At 45.0% G+C, this 15557-nt stretch overlaps 1 protein-coding gene across 6 annotated transcripts in view; it reads right to left on the bottom strand.

The window, feature by feature from the left end:
• The window catches only part of CDHR2 (cadherin related family member 2), a 30666-nt gene extending 15321 nt beyond the window's left edge, over positions 1-15345 (bottom strand). For 2 of the 6 annotated variants that reach the window (XM_083726246.1, XM_083726247.1), the window contains exons 1-10: positions 13849-13883; positions 10326-10390; positions 9720-9788; positions 8089-8228; positions 5597-5650; positions 4982-5071; positions 4112-4201; positions 3271-3396; positions 1989-2132; positions 25-100 (exon numbers count right to left, since the gene is read on the bottom strand). In XM_083726246.1, the coding sequence (XP_083582372.1) occupies positions 25-100; positions 1989-2132; positions 3271-3396; positions 4112-4201; positions 4982-5071; positions 5597-5650; positions 8089-8228; positions 9720-9788; positions 10326-10390; positions 13849-13868 (874 nt within the window). In that variant the 5' untranslated portion in view covers positions 13869-13883. Of the gene's footprint in view, positions 1-24; positions 101-1988; positions 2133-3270; positions 3397-4111; positions 4202-4981; positions 5072-5596; positions 5651-8088; positions 8229-9719; positions 9789-10325; positions 10391-13848; positions 13903-15258 lie in introns of those variants that run through there. The other 4 variants (XR_014561113.1, XM_083726249.1, XM_083726248.1 and 1 more) reach the window with 4 other exon arrangements.
• Positions 15346-15557: the final 212 nt, after the last annotated feature.

Genomic DNA, 15557 nt, shown 5'->3' with positions numbered 1-15557 from the left:
CTGATCCACCCTTCCATCACTCACTGATGATGCTGTAATCGATGATGTCATTCACATTCTTGTCCTGGTCAATGGCCTGCACCTTCACCACTGATGTGCCCTAGGATGAGGAAATGGCTAGTGAGTGCTGGGCCTGCTTTGTACCAGCCCCCACTGAGTAGGGAAAGGACAGGCCTTGAGGTCCGTAGCTCAGTGGCAGAGCATCTGCCTTGCAAGCAGAAGGCCCCACATTCAGTCCTCAACATCTCAACTACTTGGGTACAGGGTCCCTCAGGGATAGCCTGCACCTTGTATTCCAGAGTGATTGCTGAGATTATCTACAGGAGCATCTTTGGTCACCTTCTGTGCCAACTTTTAAACACTTGCTGAAAATTTTTCTGCTCCACTAGGCCTATGCAGGCAATTATGAGTACATTCCCCATAATGGTCTATTGATGTTTGTTTCAAATTTATATTTGCATTTAACTTGTTTTTAACTTTTTATTACTTTATTGCTTAATTTTATGTTTTTATATTGCTTTAAACTGCTGTGCTATATCTTTATATTACAGCAGCATATAAACAGAGTTTTAAAAATATATCTATCATCTATCTATATCTATATCTATCTATCTATCTATCTATCTATCTATCTATCTATCTATCATCTATCTATCTATCTATCTATCATCTATCATCTCCAGGTAAGGCTGAGAGAGACCAATATGTCTGAAAGCCTGGAGAGTTGCTGCCAGTCAGTGCAGACAATACTGAGCTAGATGGGCCAGTGGGTCTGACTCAATATAAGGCAGCTTCCTATGTTCCTAAGTTCCAGACTCCCCAAGTGTCCCTATTTTCCAGGGACATCTCTGATTTAGAGAAGCCGTTCCAGTTTCTGATTTGATCTCGGAATGTCCAGTGCTGTATTTCCTTAGGATGTCCTTATTTTCATTGGAGAAATGTTGGAGGGTATGGAGTTATCCAACCACCGAGTTGTCTGAAGGCAATCCCAGATAGCGAAGGTTTTTTTTAATGCTGAATGATTGATTATGTTTTTATATGTGTTGGAAGCTGCTCAGAGTGGCTGGGGCAACCCAGTAAGATGTGTGTGGTATAAATAGTAAAACGATCATTATGGAATGGGACGTCCCTATTTTCATCAGAGACATGTTAGATGGGTACGAAGTTCCTGTTTGCCAACTTCAAGTGCTTGGCAACTCACGACCCCAAAAGAACTCAAAGTCCCCTTAAAGGCATTTGCCTAAAGCAGGCATAGGCAAACTCGGCCCACCAGATGTTTTGGGACTACAACGCCATCATCACTAGCTAACAGGACCAGTGGTCAGGGATGATGGGAGTTGTAGTCCCAAAACATCTGGAGGGCCGAGTTTGCCTATGCCTGGCTAAAGCAAAGGACAAGATGCTACCACCACAACTTTCACCCGGTTCTATGGACAGAAGCCAACTAGACTGGCATTTCAACTCAGCTTCAACACTGGTCATGCAGCAGCATCCTCCATTGCACCTGAATGTAGCAGGCTGGCTTAAAAGGGTGCAGGGCAGCCTCTGGGACACACACACACACAAACACACTGCTCTGCCCTCCAAAGGCTGGGAGAGGCGCAGAAGGATCGGCCATTGGGGCTGCCCAGCTGCCTTACTCTGATCCCTGAGTGAGTTGCAAAAGTGACCTGTGTTCACTCCACACTTGATGCCATGTTCCTTTCATTCTTGCTCTGGCCAAGTTTCAAAGCTGCTTTGTTGAGAACTGCTGCCATGAAGGGCACTGTTTCCCCTTGAAGTGCTAGGGTTAAGCCCACATATTTACCACACTCATATGCTTGTCCTGGACCGACACAGACAGACAGACAGATGCAACAAGGTACAATTTGATGGGAAACTCCAAAAGGCTCCAATTTTTTCATGTCAAAAGAGAGCCATGTCAGAAGCTGCAGGATTTTATCACTTGAGGGTCAGGAGGACACTAGAAAGCTGAAGACATCCCTTACCAGAGGGCAGTTCTCTGGTACGGAGCCTGAGTATGGTGCTCCCAGGAATACAGGGTCCAGGTCAGCCACATCAACAACTGTCACAGACAGATAGGCTGTGTTGTTCTGATAGATGAACTGGCCATGCAATAATCCCCCATTATCCTAGAGAAGGAGAGGGAGAGACACACAGATAGAATGATCACTTAAACTCTGTTCTCTCTACCTACCCAAAATGTATCCCTTCTCTGCAGCAATACATACTGTTTTGTCCCTAGTAAAACCTTCCTGCTCATTGCACAGTAAAGAAACAACACCCTTGTCAGGTAGACACTCTTATTTGCTTCCAACTTCTTTAAATGTAATTGCTTCTACTGCTACCAGTACTAGAAATATCCAAGTCTTCTAATGCATCTTAAAAGGAGAGCAACCAAAGGAAAAGGATGGAAGATACTGAGGAAAGCACATGCTGATGCAGAAGTGTTTGTTCACAGCTTAGTAATTTTTCTTCGTTGCTTGAAAATCTGGTTTTGGATCAACTGGTGCTTAGATTATGAAAGAAATAACAGAAAAGCACCTCCCAATTTTAGCCAAATCATTGGGTGGGTTTCAATTAAGTTTTACTCAGAGTAGGACTGCTGGAGTTATGGAGTTATGACAAAGATAGACAATGTATATGCAAATATCACCATGTAAAAATATCAAAATACTGCACAATATTACCAAGCATTAACAAATGGGGAGTACCAGACCAAAAAGATATGTTTTTCACATGCACCTGAAAAGCTGGAACTGCACTAACATACAAAAAAATGCCTTGACCCACAGGTAAGCCTTTACTTGGCACTGGAATGACAAAAGAATTGGCTCCAAGTATGCTTTCAAAGGGGGAATCATATCCCCAAAGCCTTGAAAACCAGCAGCTAATGGGGCCTCCACAAATATAAATTGGCCAAGACTGGCCTGTCACTTTTTCTGCCTGAGGTGAAGGACAAGATTCCTGCCACCACCAGCATCCCACAACCTGCCCACTGGACCGCCAGCTGAACCTTCCTTACTTCAGTGCTGGTGATGGCTCTGTGTCCTCCACAAACCTCCAACACTTTGTTGCCACTCGTCACCTACTAGCATCTGCCACCTGAGGCAGCCACCTCATTCTGCCTAATGGTAGGGCCTGGCTGCTCTGCCCATGGTATCTAGCTGCCTTTCTCTTTTTCTGATAAATGCTCCACAGAGAGAAGGTGGTGTTTGCCCTCCCCTCTCCTCCCATTTTCTTCCCAGCATGTCATAATCTGAGCCTCACCCTGGCAAAGATCTTGATTCGGTAGAAAGTGCTCTTGTTATTGTAGCTCAATGAACCATTCAGGAACACCGTGCCATTGTAGTGGATGTAGAAGAGGTCGTGATTCTCTGCATCGTTTGGGTTGACCTGTGTACGGCACATGCGGTATAAAAATGTGAGGCGTGAGAGAACAAAAAAGGGGGGAGCTTTTCCAAGAGCAAAACAGCAGACCCTCCCCCACAGGACCCTCCCCCTCGTGGCAAATCCCTGCAAGTGTTAAAGATCAGGTGGCGACGGTTTTAGTTATTTATTTGGTACATTTACACCACACAACAAAAATCCTCAGAGTGGTTGGAAGAACACTCAGCAGAAGGCACAAGGAAGACCATCCAAATGGTTCTCTCCAGGGATGGTAAAAATGTAGGAGGAACCTCAATAAATTTTAAACTTGATGCCTTCTAGTGGCAGCCTAAATCTGCTGCCTGAGGTGGGATACCTCACCCTGCTTAGAAAGGAGGATTCCTTCCCTGGAATCGACATGTTTAGTTGTCATTTAGCCATTACATAAGGAGAGTCCTGCTGCGTCAGATTATAGGCCTGTACAAATCAAGCATCCTGTTCCCCACAGTTGCCAACCAGATGCTTACTAGAGAACTACAAGCAGGACAGAGAAATGAGGTAAGTGTATCTGCATGTATAAAATCCCAGGTTTCAACTGATCTCAGGCAGCTGGCTGCAAAAAGTATTTCTGTCTGAGCCTCTGGGGAGATGTTGTTAGGCTGACTAGAAAGCACTGGGGCAGCTCATTCTTTGTAAAGCAGTTCCTTTTACCTTACATCTGTATTTACAATGTGATACTCACTTCCTCAATTGAATAGGATACCCGTCCAGCGTTTCCACTGTCCATGTCCACAGCTAAGACAGTGTAGATTGAGGAGCCAATTGCTGTATTCTGAAAGAGAGAGCATCAGACCAATCTGTTTAGATAAATTGGTGCTTGTGTACTAGGATTGTGGCTCCTGTTTCCACATAGACACAAATTGCAGTGGTTCCCCGATTCTTAGGTTGTCCTGACCAGAGAGGTGTCTCAGTTGGTCACACAATACTATTGACACTACTGGCAAGACTGGGTACCTTCAGTATTTTGTTTGCTTGTAGTCTACTTGATGAAGGAACTAGTGAAAGTACCAAACATTATGCAGGAGCTAGAACACTCTGGCTTTGATTCACAGAGGAATCTGATCAAGCCTAAATATTGGGGAAAGCAAACGCCTCTGCCTTATCCCTTAGTTTAACTCCTTTGTTGTGGTCGCTTCCATCAGATGAGTTACTGGCACTTCAGTTCCTGGAAGTTCCTGGAACCCCACTTGCTTAAAACAGGGATAACCCAAACAAATACAGATCCCTTAGTTTGGTACATGCATGCTGGCCTAGGAAGCGGTAATAGTACGATTGTGGTCAGCTGAAATTAACTACACTGGGTAGGAAGTTGCTCCTCCCAAGTAGTTTCCCAATTGCCACTAGGTGCAGGCAGTTGCAGTGAGCCACTTTGTGAATTGTCCTTATGACCACAGAGAGGGCTGCCCTGCAAATCCACCCAGATAGGACAGGTTCCTTAAATTATAAAATGGATGGGATATTTGCATTGCTTCCACTGTCTTCCACCAGCTGTGGAATGCCATGGACCACAAAGAAAAGAAGTCTGGGCATGAGCTCAGGTGGCCAAAGGTACCTCTGGGACATCAGTAAAATAGGGTTCATTCTGGAATATTGGCTTATTGTTGTTCCGGTCTTCTACAATGATTGTGATTCCCATTTCGACCTGTTGAAGGAAGAAAAAAGACAGTAATATGAAGAGACAAGGTAGGGGGGCTTCAGCACCCAAGAACTGCATACAAGAATGGAGGAAACCTGAGCTTTAGGGAAAAGGTTACCAGATGCAAAGGACAGGGACTCCTGAGCCTTCTATAGTAGGGTAGAAGAGGCAGCTTCATCAGGGACCGCTCATCATGGAGACAAGCTCATCTCTTCTACACAACTATTGAAGGTACAAGAGGCCTGTTCCCCTTTGCTTCTGGTCACCTGACACAGGGTTGTGCTGAGCTTTCCCTACATTTGAAAGTAGGCACATGAGACCTCAGCAGACATTGGTTTAGTGAAAGCTGCTTGGTGAGTCCCAGTTTAGTCCAGCGGTTGTTCCTCCTCACCACCACCACCACCACCACCACCTGAGAACTGGGACAGCAGCCACCTTTCATATCCCATTCCACAGGCAGCCTCCCCTGATGGATCTCTGCTCCTTGTTTAGAACCAGTGTTATCTTTCCCCGGCATGTTTCTTCACTTACCGGCACACTTTTCCCATCCGTCACTTGGGCATCCAGAAACATAATTGTTGTGTCCTGGAAGGGAAAATGCAAAGCAGAAGCAGATTGGAAAAGAGGCATGATGACGACACCACCTTTCCTATTAATATACTTTTCCCCAGAGTCAGAATGCCTCCTTTCTTACATGCCTGAAAGAGGCAGGGGATTCTTGAAGCAAGGGGTCCACCTGGTGAATAAAATCACTGCCATTAATCGCAAGCTTGACCTGCCCATCACAGTGGAGTGCTCCCTCTGCTCTCTCTCCATGCTGGAATTTGTTCACCCCATTTAGAGAAGGTCCCAACATGGTGCCCTTCAGATGTTTTGGACAACAACTCCTATCATTCCTGGATACTGGCCATGCTTGCTGGAGCTGATGGGAGTTCTGACCTGCAACATCTGGAGGGGAACCAAGTTGGCTAATGGTAAGCTTAGAGACACAGTTTCACTTTTAGCAAATATTGATCAGCTGAATCACCAAGGCATCACAGAGCACTTCAGGGGTCCCTGCTTTGACTTGTGCAACCTCGTACAGACTCCACTTTGCCCATGCAGGACCAAAATCCCTTTTGAGGTGCCTCATTTTACCCCATGGTTGATTCATAATTCATCCAAATCTGACACATACCCCTAATGCACAAATACTCACATAAACACACATATACTATATACTATATGGGTTTTGGCTAGTGTGTCTGAATATTCCATTACAAAATGGATAATATTAAACCATGGGGAAAAGTTAGTCAGGGGAAGAAGAAGAGAAGATTTTGAAAGTTGTAGGTGAAGATTACTTAAGCAGATATTAAAATCACTGTTGTATTTTGACAAGATTCAATTGGTTCTCAGGGGTCAAAGAAATTATTAAGGCATTTTGTTTACAGGGAGCTGGAGAACAAACTAAATATCTCTGCTCGCTGAAATCTAAAAGCAAGATAAAACCATAATGTCATTTGTAGGAAGGAAGGTAGCTTCTATTTTGAGATATAGCTGGTAAGCTCATGGGCCAGGTGTTCTTGAGAATATCTCACCTTGGTTACATTTCAGATTACAGCAAAGATTTAATTTAACATGTAGGTTTGAGCCCAGGTGGTACTGAGTACAAGCAAAATGGGTGACATCCACAAAATTCCTGCAGAGTCTAGTCTGCAAGGAAGTACCAAAATCAGAATATTTAAATAATTATAATAATTAGTTATATATGCATTGCTTATACCAGAGCAACAACTGCCTGGACTCAAAGTACAACACAAGCTTTTGTTCTTGTAGGTCTGCTCTTACAAAAAAAAAATGACTTGCATTCAGGAAACATGGCTGCTCTTTGGTCTTGGAAATATCAGTGTAAATGTACTGCATACGTCCATTTATTCCACGTTCACTTGACACAATATCAGCATTCCTCAACAGGATTCTGCTAGCACCAGTCTTCTTGCTACCCTCACCTTTTTCCTTATCTCTTTTTTTTAAATATTAGCTTGGTGAACATCTTCAGCAGGCAATGTTTAAGGCAATTTATTTCCATGGACGACACAGGTGCTTTCCTTGACCTAATGGTGAAGCAGCTGAAGAAGCCTTGCCTTATACTCTGGGTATGGTCGTATTAAAGACTCATGCATGCATGTCAGTATCTGTCTGTCTTATCCCCAAATCCATGCTTGATGGGATACCTTCCCTATTATCTCTTTTTCTGCCCAATCAGACCTGCTGGGAGGTTACAGAACGTGTCATAGCATTCGTACAGGAGGGGAGGGGAAACTGCTGGGACATATAAGTCAGGCATAGGCAAACTCAGCCCTCCAGATGTTTTGAGACTACAATTCCCATCATCCCTGACCACTGGTCCTGTTAGTTAGGAATGATGGGAGTTGTAGTCCCAAAGCATTTGGAGGACCAAGTTTGCCTATGCCTGATAAAGGTAGTAGAAAAACAAGCATCAGTGGTTGTACAACAGTTTCTGTGGTCTACAGGAAGGTTAAGGTTAAGGTTTATTAAACTGATGAATCACTTCCCATTAAAAGAGTTCCCAATTTCCAACAAACAAACGAAAAACAAAGTAAATTCATATAAAAAAAACAAATTTAACAATACAGTATCATAGCATTGGTGCTGCCCAAATGCCCATTAAAAAAAAAAGTATTTGGCTGGTGTTGAAACACTGTCAAGACGGAGTCATATGGGGAAAGGTGGTCTTTTAGGTATAGTGGTCCTCCTCAGCCATATAAAGCTTTAGGGGTCAAAGCCAGCACTTCGAATTTTGCGTGTAAACAAAATCAGCATCCAGTTTGGTCAGGCCAGAACCAGTGACATATGTTCATGCCCTTCTTCCAGTAAACAACCATCAACTGACACCTATGCAACCTTTACAAGAGCTCATTTGCAAAATGTTCAGATGGGGGGGGGGGAATTCCCTGGCTTTCCCTGCTTGCTCTGTCTCTCCCTGTTGAATTTATTCATTTGCTTAGCCCCATTCTTACCTCATAATTCACTCTTTGCTTCAACGTCACATTGCCTGATCTACTGTCAAGATTGAAGTAGTGGGCGTCGCGGCCGCTTATGCTATAGGTCAAAACATCCCCTTCATCATCCACAGCCACCAGCCTTAAAACAAAGGCACCTGCAATGAGAAAGGAGTACCAGAAGTAGAGAGAGAGAGGCAGGAAGATTTGCTAGACTACGCAGGTCAGAATGACATCATTACAACAACAACCTCTTTTCTCTGACCCGTCATCCCTGTAGGGACACACCTTTCAAGGAGAACCAGTAACAGAATATTTTCTAGCTTCCTTCACTCCTCTTCCCTTCCTATCCGTTAGCCTGGGTATTTGAATTATTTGCTATTAATAAAATTTTGTGTCACCTAACACTGGACACCTCTAGAAAATTTGCAATGGAAACAAAAACAGACAATGCCACGGGTAATAATAATAATAATAATTTTATTTATTTATTTATACCCTGCCCATCTGGCTTTGTGTGATCAGCATCATGAAGCAGACACCAAGAATGAAGTCCCACCTTAGAAAGACCAAATAATCACAGAATCCCCATTCAGAGGATAATAACCCCAATGAACCATGTTAAACTACCAGCAAAGAAAAGGCAGCAAACATCTAGACCCTCCATAGAGGATCTTCAAGCCCAGGTAGACTCATATGGGAAGAAGTGTTCCTTCAGGTACTTAGGTCCTGTCAGGGAACTGACATCGGAGCCGAGTGGAGAGGTAAGGCTCCCTAATGATGCCGGAGAGGGAACCAGCAAGGAGAGAGAGAGAGCTTCCGCTGGGGAAGGAAACCAAGGTGACACCAGGAAGAAAGGAGAGGCTGAGAGTACTTCGGAGGGGAGGCTCCGAGACTCTTCCAGTGAGGTCAGTGAGGAGAGTGCAGGACCACTGCTTGGCACACCCACTCTGCGCAGAAGGCTTCCGTGCAGAGAAGCGAGGAGGAGGTTGGCTGTTAAGGAATTCTTATGTTGGAGGAAGTTTAGGAAACGCCCACTGACGGATTCTGCCAGTGACTGAGACAGTCGCGTTTTTAGGGCTGTCAAACCGGGAAAAGGTCCAGCTATACAACCAGCTCAGAGCAGTTTGGAATTTACGCACGAGCAACCCCAATTCCCATTACAGGTCCCAAACCATGCAATGCTTTTATTAGTTGAAATCAGCACCCCTGAGTCAGGCTACATTAGCAACCTCACTACCATGTTCTCTACTAGCTGGGCTTTCCAGACCATTTCTAAGGGTATATATAGCCCATTGCTTCGGTCCAAGAGGGAGATCAGCAGAGCATAGATTGGTGATGCCAGGTTATCTATATCCACCAAGGGGTGCAGCTAGATTACCAATCTAAGCTGGTAAAAAGCACTCTGTGCTATGGAGGCCCCATGTGCCTCTAGTGACAGTAGTAGATCCGGGACTACTTCCAAGCGCCAAACCCGATAGCTTCCCCAGTAAAAAGGATCCAAGGATCCATCTCTCATCTTCCCATCCAAGCCAAGGAGCAGGTAAGGCAAAGGGAAACCCAAGGACTTCTCTTTCCACCATTCTCACGACTGTTATCATTTCCCTTTACTTCCTGCATTCCAGATGAGGATTCTTCCCTTGACTCACCTATAGGTGTGTCCTCCGGCAAGTAGAAGGTTCTGTTCATCTCGAAGCGAGGTGCTGTGTTCCCTGATGCTGTAAGGAAAGCAGTTGACTGGACATTAACATTTTTCATGGAGCCAAAGACAGCCTCCGCAGTCTTCTCTTTCCTTGTTCCCATCCCAATCTCTGTGGAGTATCTTCTGCCATTGTTGTTGTTGTTGACTTTCCCCACACTACATAAAATCTAACAGTTTGGGTTTCCAATGAATTCAGTGTCGGAAAATATTTCCTTTAATAGAGAAAGCCCATGTAGCGATGCTCCAATCCTAACTAGTAAGACTTAGGAAAATGTACCACCTAGCTGAATCTCCACCCCCAAATACTAATGAGCAGTAAACAAAACAGGTGCCATTCTAGACCTCTACAACCCAGTCCTATGAATTTGTATGCAAATGCCACTGGTTTTAAGCTGCAGCACTGAGGATTGCAGCCCTAGCCTTCTGAGGCAGTCATCCCACCCACCACCAACTTGGGAGGCCTGATGACTAGGCACAAGACCACACCGTTTCCAAACAGAGAGCAGGGAAGCCTTTGTAGCAAATGGATAACCCTCATCATGGAAAATCTTACCTACTGCCAGAAACATGGAGAGTATCGCCCATGATAGCCAAAGCATCCTGCTAGGGCAAACAGACCTGTAAACACAGCGTAGAGAAGGATCAACTGTTGGTAACGATATGCTTTCTTTCTCCCCATCACTGAACATAAGAAGAGCTTTCTTGGATCAGGGCAAAGGTCCATCTAACCCAGATGCCTGTGGGAAGTCTGAAAGCAATGGTGCTCTCCTCACCTGTGATTCCCAGCAACTGGTCTTCAGAAACAGACACCCTCTGTGAGTTGAGGTAGAACATAGCCATGATGGCTAGTAACCACTGATGTCCTTACACTGCATGAATTTGTCTGACTCTCATTTAAAGCCATCCAAGTTGGTGGTCATCACTACTTCTTGTGGCAGTGAGTTTCTTAATTGAACTATGCACAAGCAGTTCCTAGCGGGCTGCATGATCCCACAAGCCTGTTGAGCTTGGTTTCCCTTGGAAAACATGGTGCTGTGCATACTGCAAACACTCATCAGGGAGGAAAACATGCCTGGGAGGATACCAACAGTATACTGTTCATACTCTAGACTTCCTCACTGACCACATTTTATAGGCTTATTTAGGCTTCTTGGGTGCCATAAATGACTTGGTTCTGCAGGTGGCATTGATCGAGTACGTGCAACATATCCAGGAAGTGGCAACAGAAACCTGCTATCTCTTGTTATCTTAGTAATTCATAAACAAGTGAGGAGGTCTATGCTTATCCCAGGAACTCAGTTTCTCCTCTTATCAAATCGCATGGCATAACCAAGCCAAACTGATGACGGACACTGTGCGTCATGCAAGCTGAGGAGAGGTCCATGTATTGCTGGACTAAGTACAGAGACCCCAGGGTGTGGTGAAGCATAGTGTGCCGGTGCAATATTCAGTGACTGTATTTGATACAATGAAATGTTAATAGAATGCTTAAATGTGCCAGATGGCTTTGTACTCACTGGACCAAACAGTGGAAGCTGGAAGTTAAGGTATTTCTCAGTGACTGGGAACACTGTGAGCTGCACATCTCCTTATGATCCCATCTGCACTAGACATTTAAAGCAGTACCCATGGCTTCCTGCAAAGAACCCTGGGAAGTGTAGTTCCTTAAGGGTATGGAGTGTTGTTAGGACAGTGTTTCCCAACCTTGTGCCTCCAGATGTTTTTGGCCTACAACTCCCATCATCCCTAGCTAGCAAGTGGTCAGGGATGATGGGAGTTGTAGGCCAAAAACATCTGGAGGCACAAGGTTGGGAAACACTGTGTTAGGAGACCCCTATTCCCCTCACAGAGCTTCAATTCCCAGAGTTCCCTGTGAAGAGGGATTGATTGTTAAACATTCTGGGAATTGAGGGAAGCCATAACTATTTAAAGTGTTATGATGCTGCTTTACATGTATAGTGCAGATGGGACTATATCTCCATTAAGAATAATGGGACTATAGAGACCCATTAACTTTGATAGAATTAAATCTGTCTGTCATTCTATCTATCATCTCTTCCCTTAAACCAGCCCCAGCAAGCATGGCCCATGGTCAGGGATGATGGGAATTGTAATCCGACAATATATAGATGGCCACAGGTTCCCCATCTTAGACCATACTTTGAGCCACAGAATAGCCCCACCTATAAGCTCTTTGGATTAGGGACCAGATAAAGGCATTATTTTTCTTTCCTAGCTAGGCTTGGACTCTGACCTACCATGAACCTGTTACAGGAACTGTATTCATAACTTTGTATGGATGGCCCTTTGACTGTCAAACATTACATCCTTCCTCCACAGGGATGCAGCTGCCAACCTGTGAGCCTTGCGGGAATCTAGTTCCTTTACTGACAGTGCAGTGGGAGATATGCTGAACTTGATTGAGTGGAATTTCTACGCACCCCTGTAAATCTACCTCATCTTTCCAAAACCTCCCAAATATGCACCACATGTCACCAAAATGCTTTGCGCACAATAATTTATGGAGACACACACTGGTCTCACCATCTCCCATAAAGTTTTGGGCAAAGCTTGGAATGTCCGTTTTAAAAAGTAACTAGTTCCACTTCAAGTTCACCTTGTCAAAAAAGGAACTTGTTCCAGTTCATCCCTTTACAAAAATAAACCCACCTGGTTCACTTCAGTTCAATGTTTAGCTCAAGTTCATCCAAATAATCCTCACAAAATAATAATAATAATAATAATAATAATAATAATAATAATAATAATTCCAGCATTCATCCACAAGCTGCTGTGCTGACATTTAAATGTGCTTAAGAAATTATGTTCTTTAAGTTTAAAGACCCCAAGGACCCCAAGTGTTTAAAAAAGTATGCAAGTGGACTAAGCAAACCTCAATGTACACACATGGTAAGGTAGTGATGCCAAACTTTTGGGGCCTTCCGGTATATTTGGATTTTTGAAGGAGTACTCACACAATAACCACCACAGGTTGTGACCGGGTAGACTATGTTAAAGTTGCATAGATGTCACCCAAGGAGCTCAGATAGAACTTTCCAAGGTGCTACATGGCTTCTTCATGACACCAAAAGAAGAAGAAATCTCCTCAATCTCTTCCAATTTACAAAATCTTCCCTGCCTGCTCAGCCGCAAGTTCTTCTTCTTGTTATTATTTATTAAATTTCTATACTGCCCATCATCCAAGGATTACAGGGCAGTTTACAATATAAAAACACAAAAATGCATAACCTAGTAACAAATAACAATACCGACACACACAGTTTGAAATGCCATAAAGATAAAGGGACCCCTGACCATTAGGTCCAGTCGTGGCTGACTCTGGGATTGTGGCACTCATCTCGCTTTATTGGCCGAGGGAGCCGGCGTACAGCTTCCGGGTCATGTGGCCAGCATGACTAAGCCACTTCTGGCAAACCAGAGCAGCACACGGAAACGCTGTTTACCTTCCCGCCAGAGCGGTACCTATTTATCTACTTGCACTTTGACGTGCTTTCGAACTGCTAAGTTGACAGGAGCAGAGACCGAGCAACAGGAGTTCACCCCGTCTTGGGGATTCAAATCATCGACCTTCTGATCGGCAAGCCCTAGGTTCAGTGGTTTAACCCACAGTGCCACCCGCGTCCCTTGAAAGGGCATAGAAAGCCCTAATTCAGCACAACTAATGGAAACTGACAGCTTATGAATCTGCTTTAAACAGAAGATGCCATTACAAAATATAGGCTTAGGCAGCCATATACTGTTTGCCATCATTCTAGGGTGGCCTAAATGAACAGCCCTTCAGTCTACTGTGGTGCCTGCAGGAATCCATGATGCAGCCCTTTCACCCTCAGTTCTGGCTTTCATTGTTACCCCATCCTGTTAACGCAGAAGGCTTTTCCAGGCCCCACAGCTGCTCGCAGGGCCTGGCACCTGCTGATCTATGCAGAGCACTCATTCTCCAGTGGACCAGGGGTGTTTTCACATGGTGCTGCAGAATTCCCTAATGTCATTGTAATTCCCCTGGTCACAGCACTGATGAGCAACCAATGATACACGTAACAGCCCCTTCCCCTTACCTTGTTTCCTGAAGGACCATGAGAAAGCGGCTCAATTCTGCTGCAGGCGACAGAGATCTGAGTACTTCGCTCAGACTTTGGCTCCTGCTGCAAATTAGCTGATCAATCATTAACTGAAATTAGTGGATCAGGCGTTCAGCCCAACTTTCCGGTATCTCAACGTCACAAATCATCTATCTTGCTTGAGGCTTGGCCGTCAGTCCCCCCCTCCCCCCAAGAAGGTGTCCATGATGTCATTCTTCCTGGGTGTTCTGGAAAGGAAATATCCCAATCCTAAAAGAAGGTTAACAACTTTGGTTGGCCCTTTGGTCGGTCCTTCACTTCATCAAATCTGGCCCTCTTTGAAAAAAGTTTGGACACCACTGCTAAGGGGAGTGGAGAAGAAGTGCCTACAGATTATGCTAAACAAACAAATTGTTTCTCAGTGCTTGTAATAACCTTTTATAAACTTACTTTGTGAGATCTGCCTGGAATACTGTTTATAAATACATAAAATTAGGGTGAGGACATCTGTGGCCCTCGGGGTGCTGTTGGAACTACAGTTCTTGTAATTCTGCTCCCATTAGCCATGCTGGCTGGTGGTGCTGTTGGGAGTTGGCATCCAACAACCTCTAGAGGGCACCTTATTCCTCACCACTGCCTTTAATAAACAAACACAAGCCTGCTTTTCCATTCTTGCCACTTCTGTATGAGGCTCTGGTCCAGACTACTTTATATGGCCCAGCCACGGCCTCTACATCATGATGACTCATTAGCAGTTGGAGTATCTGTTTCGTTGGCTGCTGTGTAACATCCAGGCCACACTGCAGAGTGGATGTAGAGAGATCTACTGGGCGGGGGGGGGGGATCACTTGAGGAAGATGTATTAATCTATCATGCTGCTGAAATGAAGGGCCAAGTATGGGGTGGACCACAGAGAGAAGGTGAGCTGCTTTTCTGAACACCACTTTTTATCATACGGCATCCCAGCAATCTTGCATTTATAGGTGACCTATGAAAGCACCAACCTGTGAGATGGAACTTCCTGGAGAGACCCCTCTTTCCCCGAGTCACCAGCCCACCTCTGATCTCTTCTCCTCCCCTTCACCACATAAGACCTCCTCATGCAGAGGATGTAAGAAAACGTTGTATGCTCCTTTAAATGCGCATCTGTGATACTTCTGAAGGATGCGAGTGCTGCTGTCACCAGTGCTAGGACTACCATCTTGGTTGGGTTTGATTTCCTGGTTGGGCTCCTCTCCCTTTCCATAGCTGCCTAGCAGGCAGAAATTCAACAGCCCCAGCTTCCCTGATGATTGCTTTTGAATGTAGTGAAACAGCTGGATTTCTACCTGCTGTGGAGCTGTTCAAGGCAGATCACGACAACAGCTCTACCCATGGGACAGGCAGGGGAGAAAGCTACCATCTTACCCCAGGCTCCTGAGCTTGCTCCTGCCTCATGGTCCCTTCCACACTCGGGCTTTGCATTTGGGAGCCCTGCATAGGGCCAGGGATGCCTGCGCTCTGGCAGGGCAGATGAACCCCCTTTCCTGGTGCTGCTGGTCTATGCCTTTGACTTCAGCCTGAAAGAAACTGACAAGCAAGAGGATTCACCAGACAGGGTCCCAGCATCTGTGTGTTCATAGGCGGGAGAGAGTGGCTGCAGCCTCCCCCGTGACCTACTTACAGGAACAAATGAGGATTGTGCGATCTCCATTCAAGCAGAAGAT

This window comes from Podarcis gaigeae, assembly GCF_964106915.1.
Source record: "Podarcis gaigeae genome assembly, chromosome: 2".
NCBI classification, from domain to species: domain Eukaryota; kingdom Metazoa; phylum Chordata; class Lepidosauria; order Squamata; family Lacertidae; genus Podarcis; species Podarcis gaigeae.
This window is presented reverse-complemented; position numbering and strand designations above follow the sequence as displayed.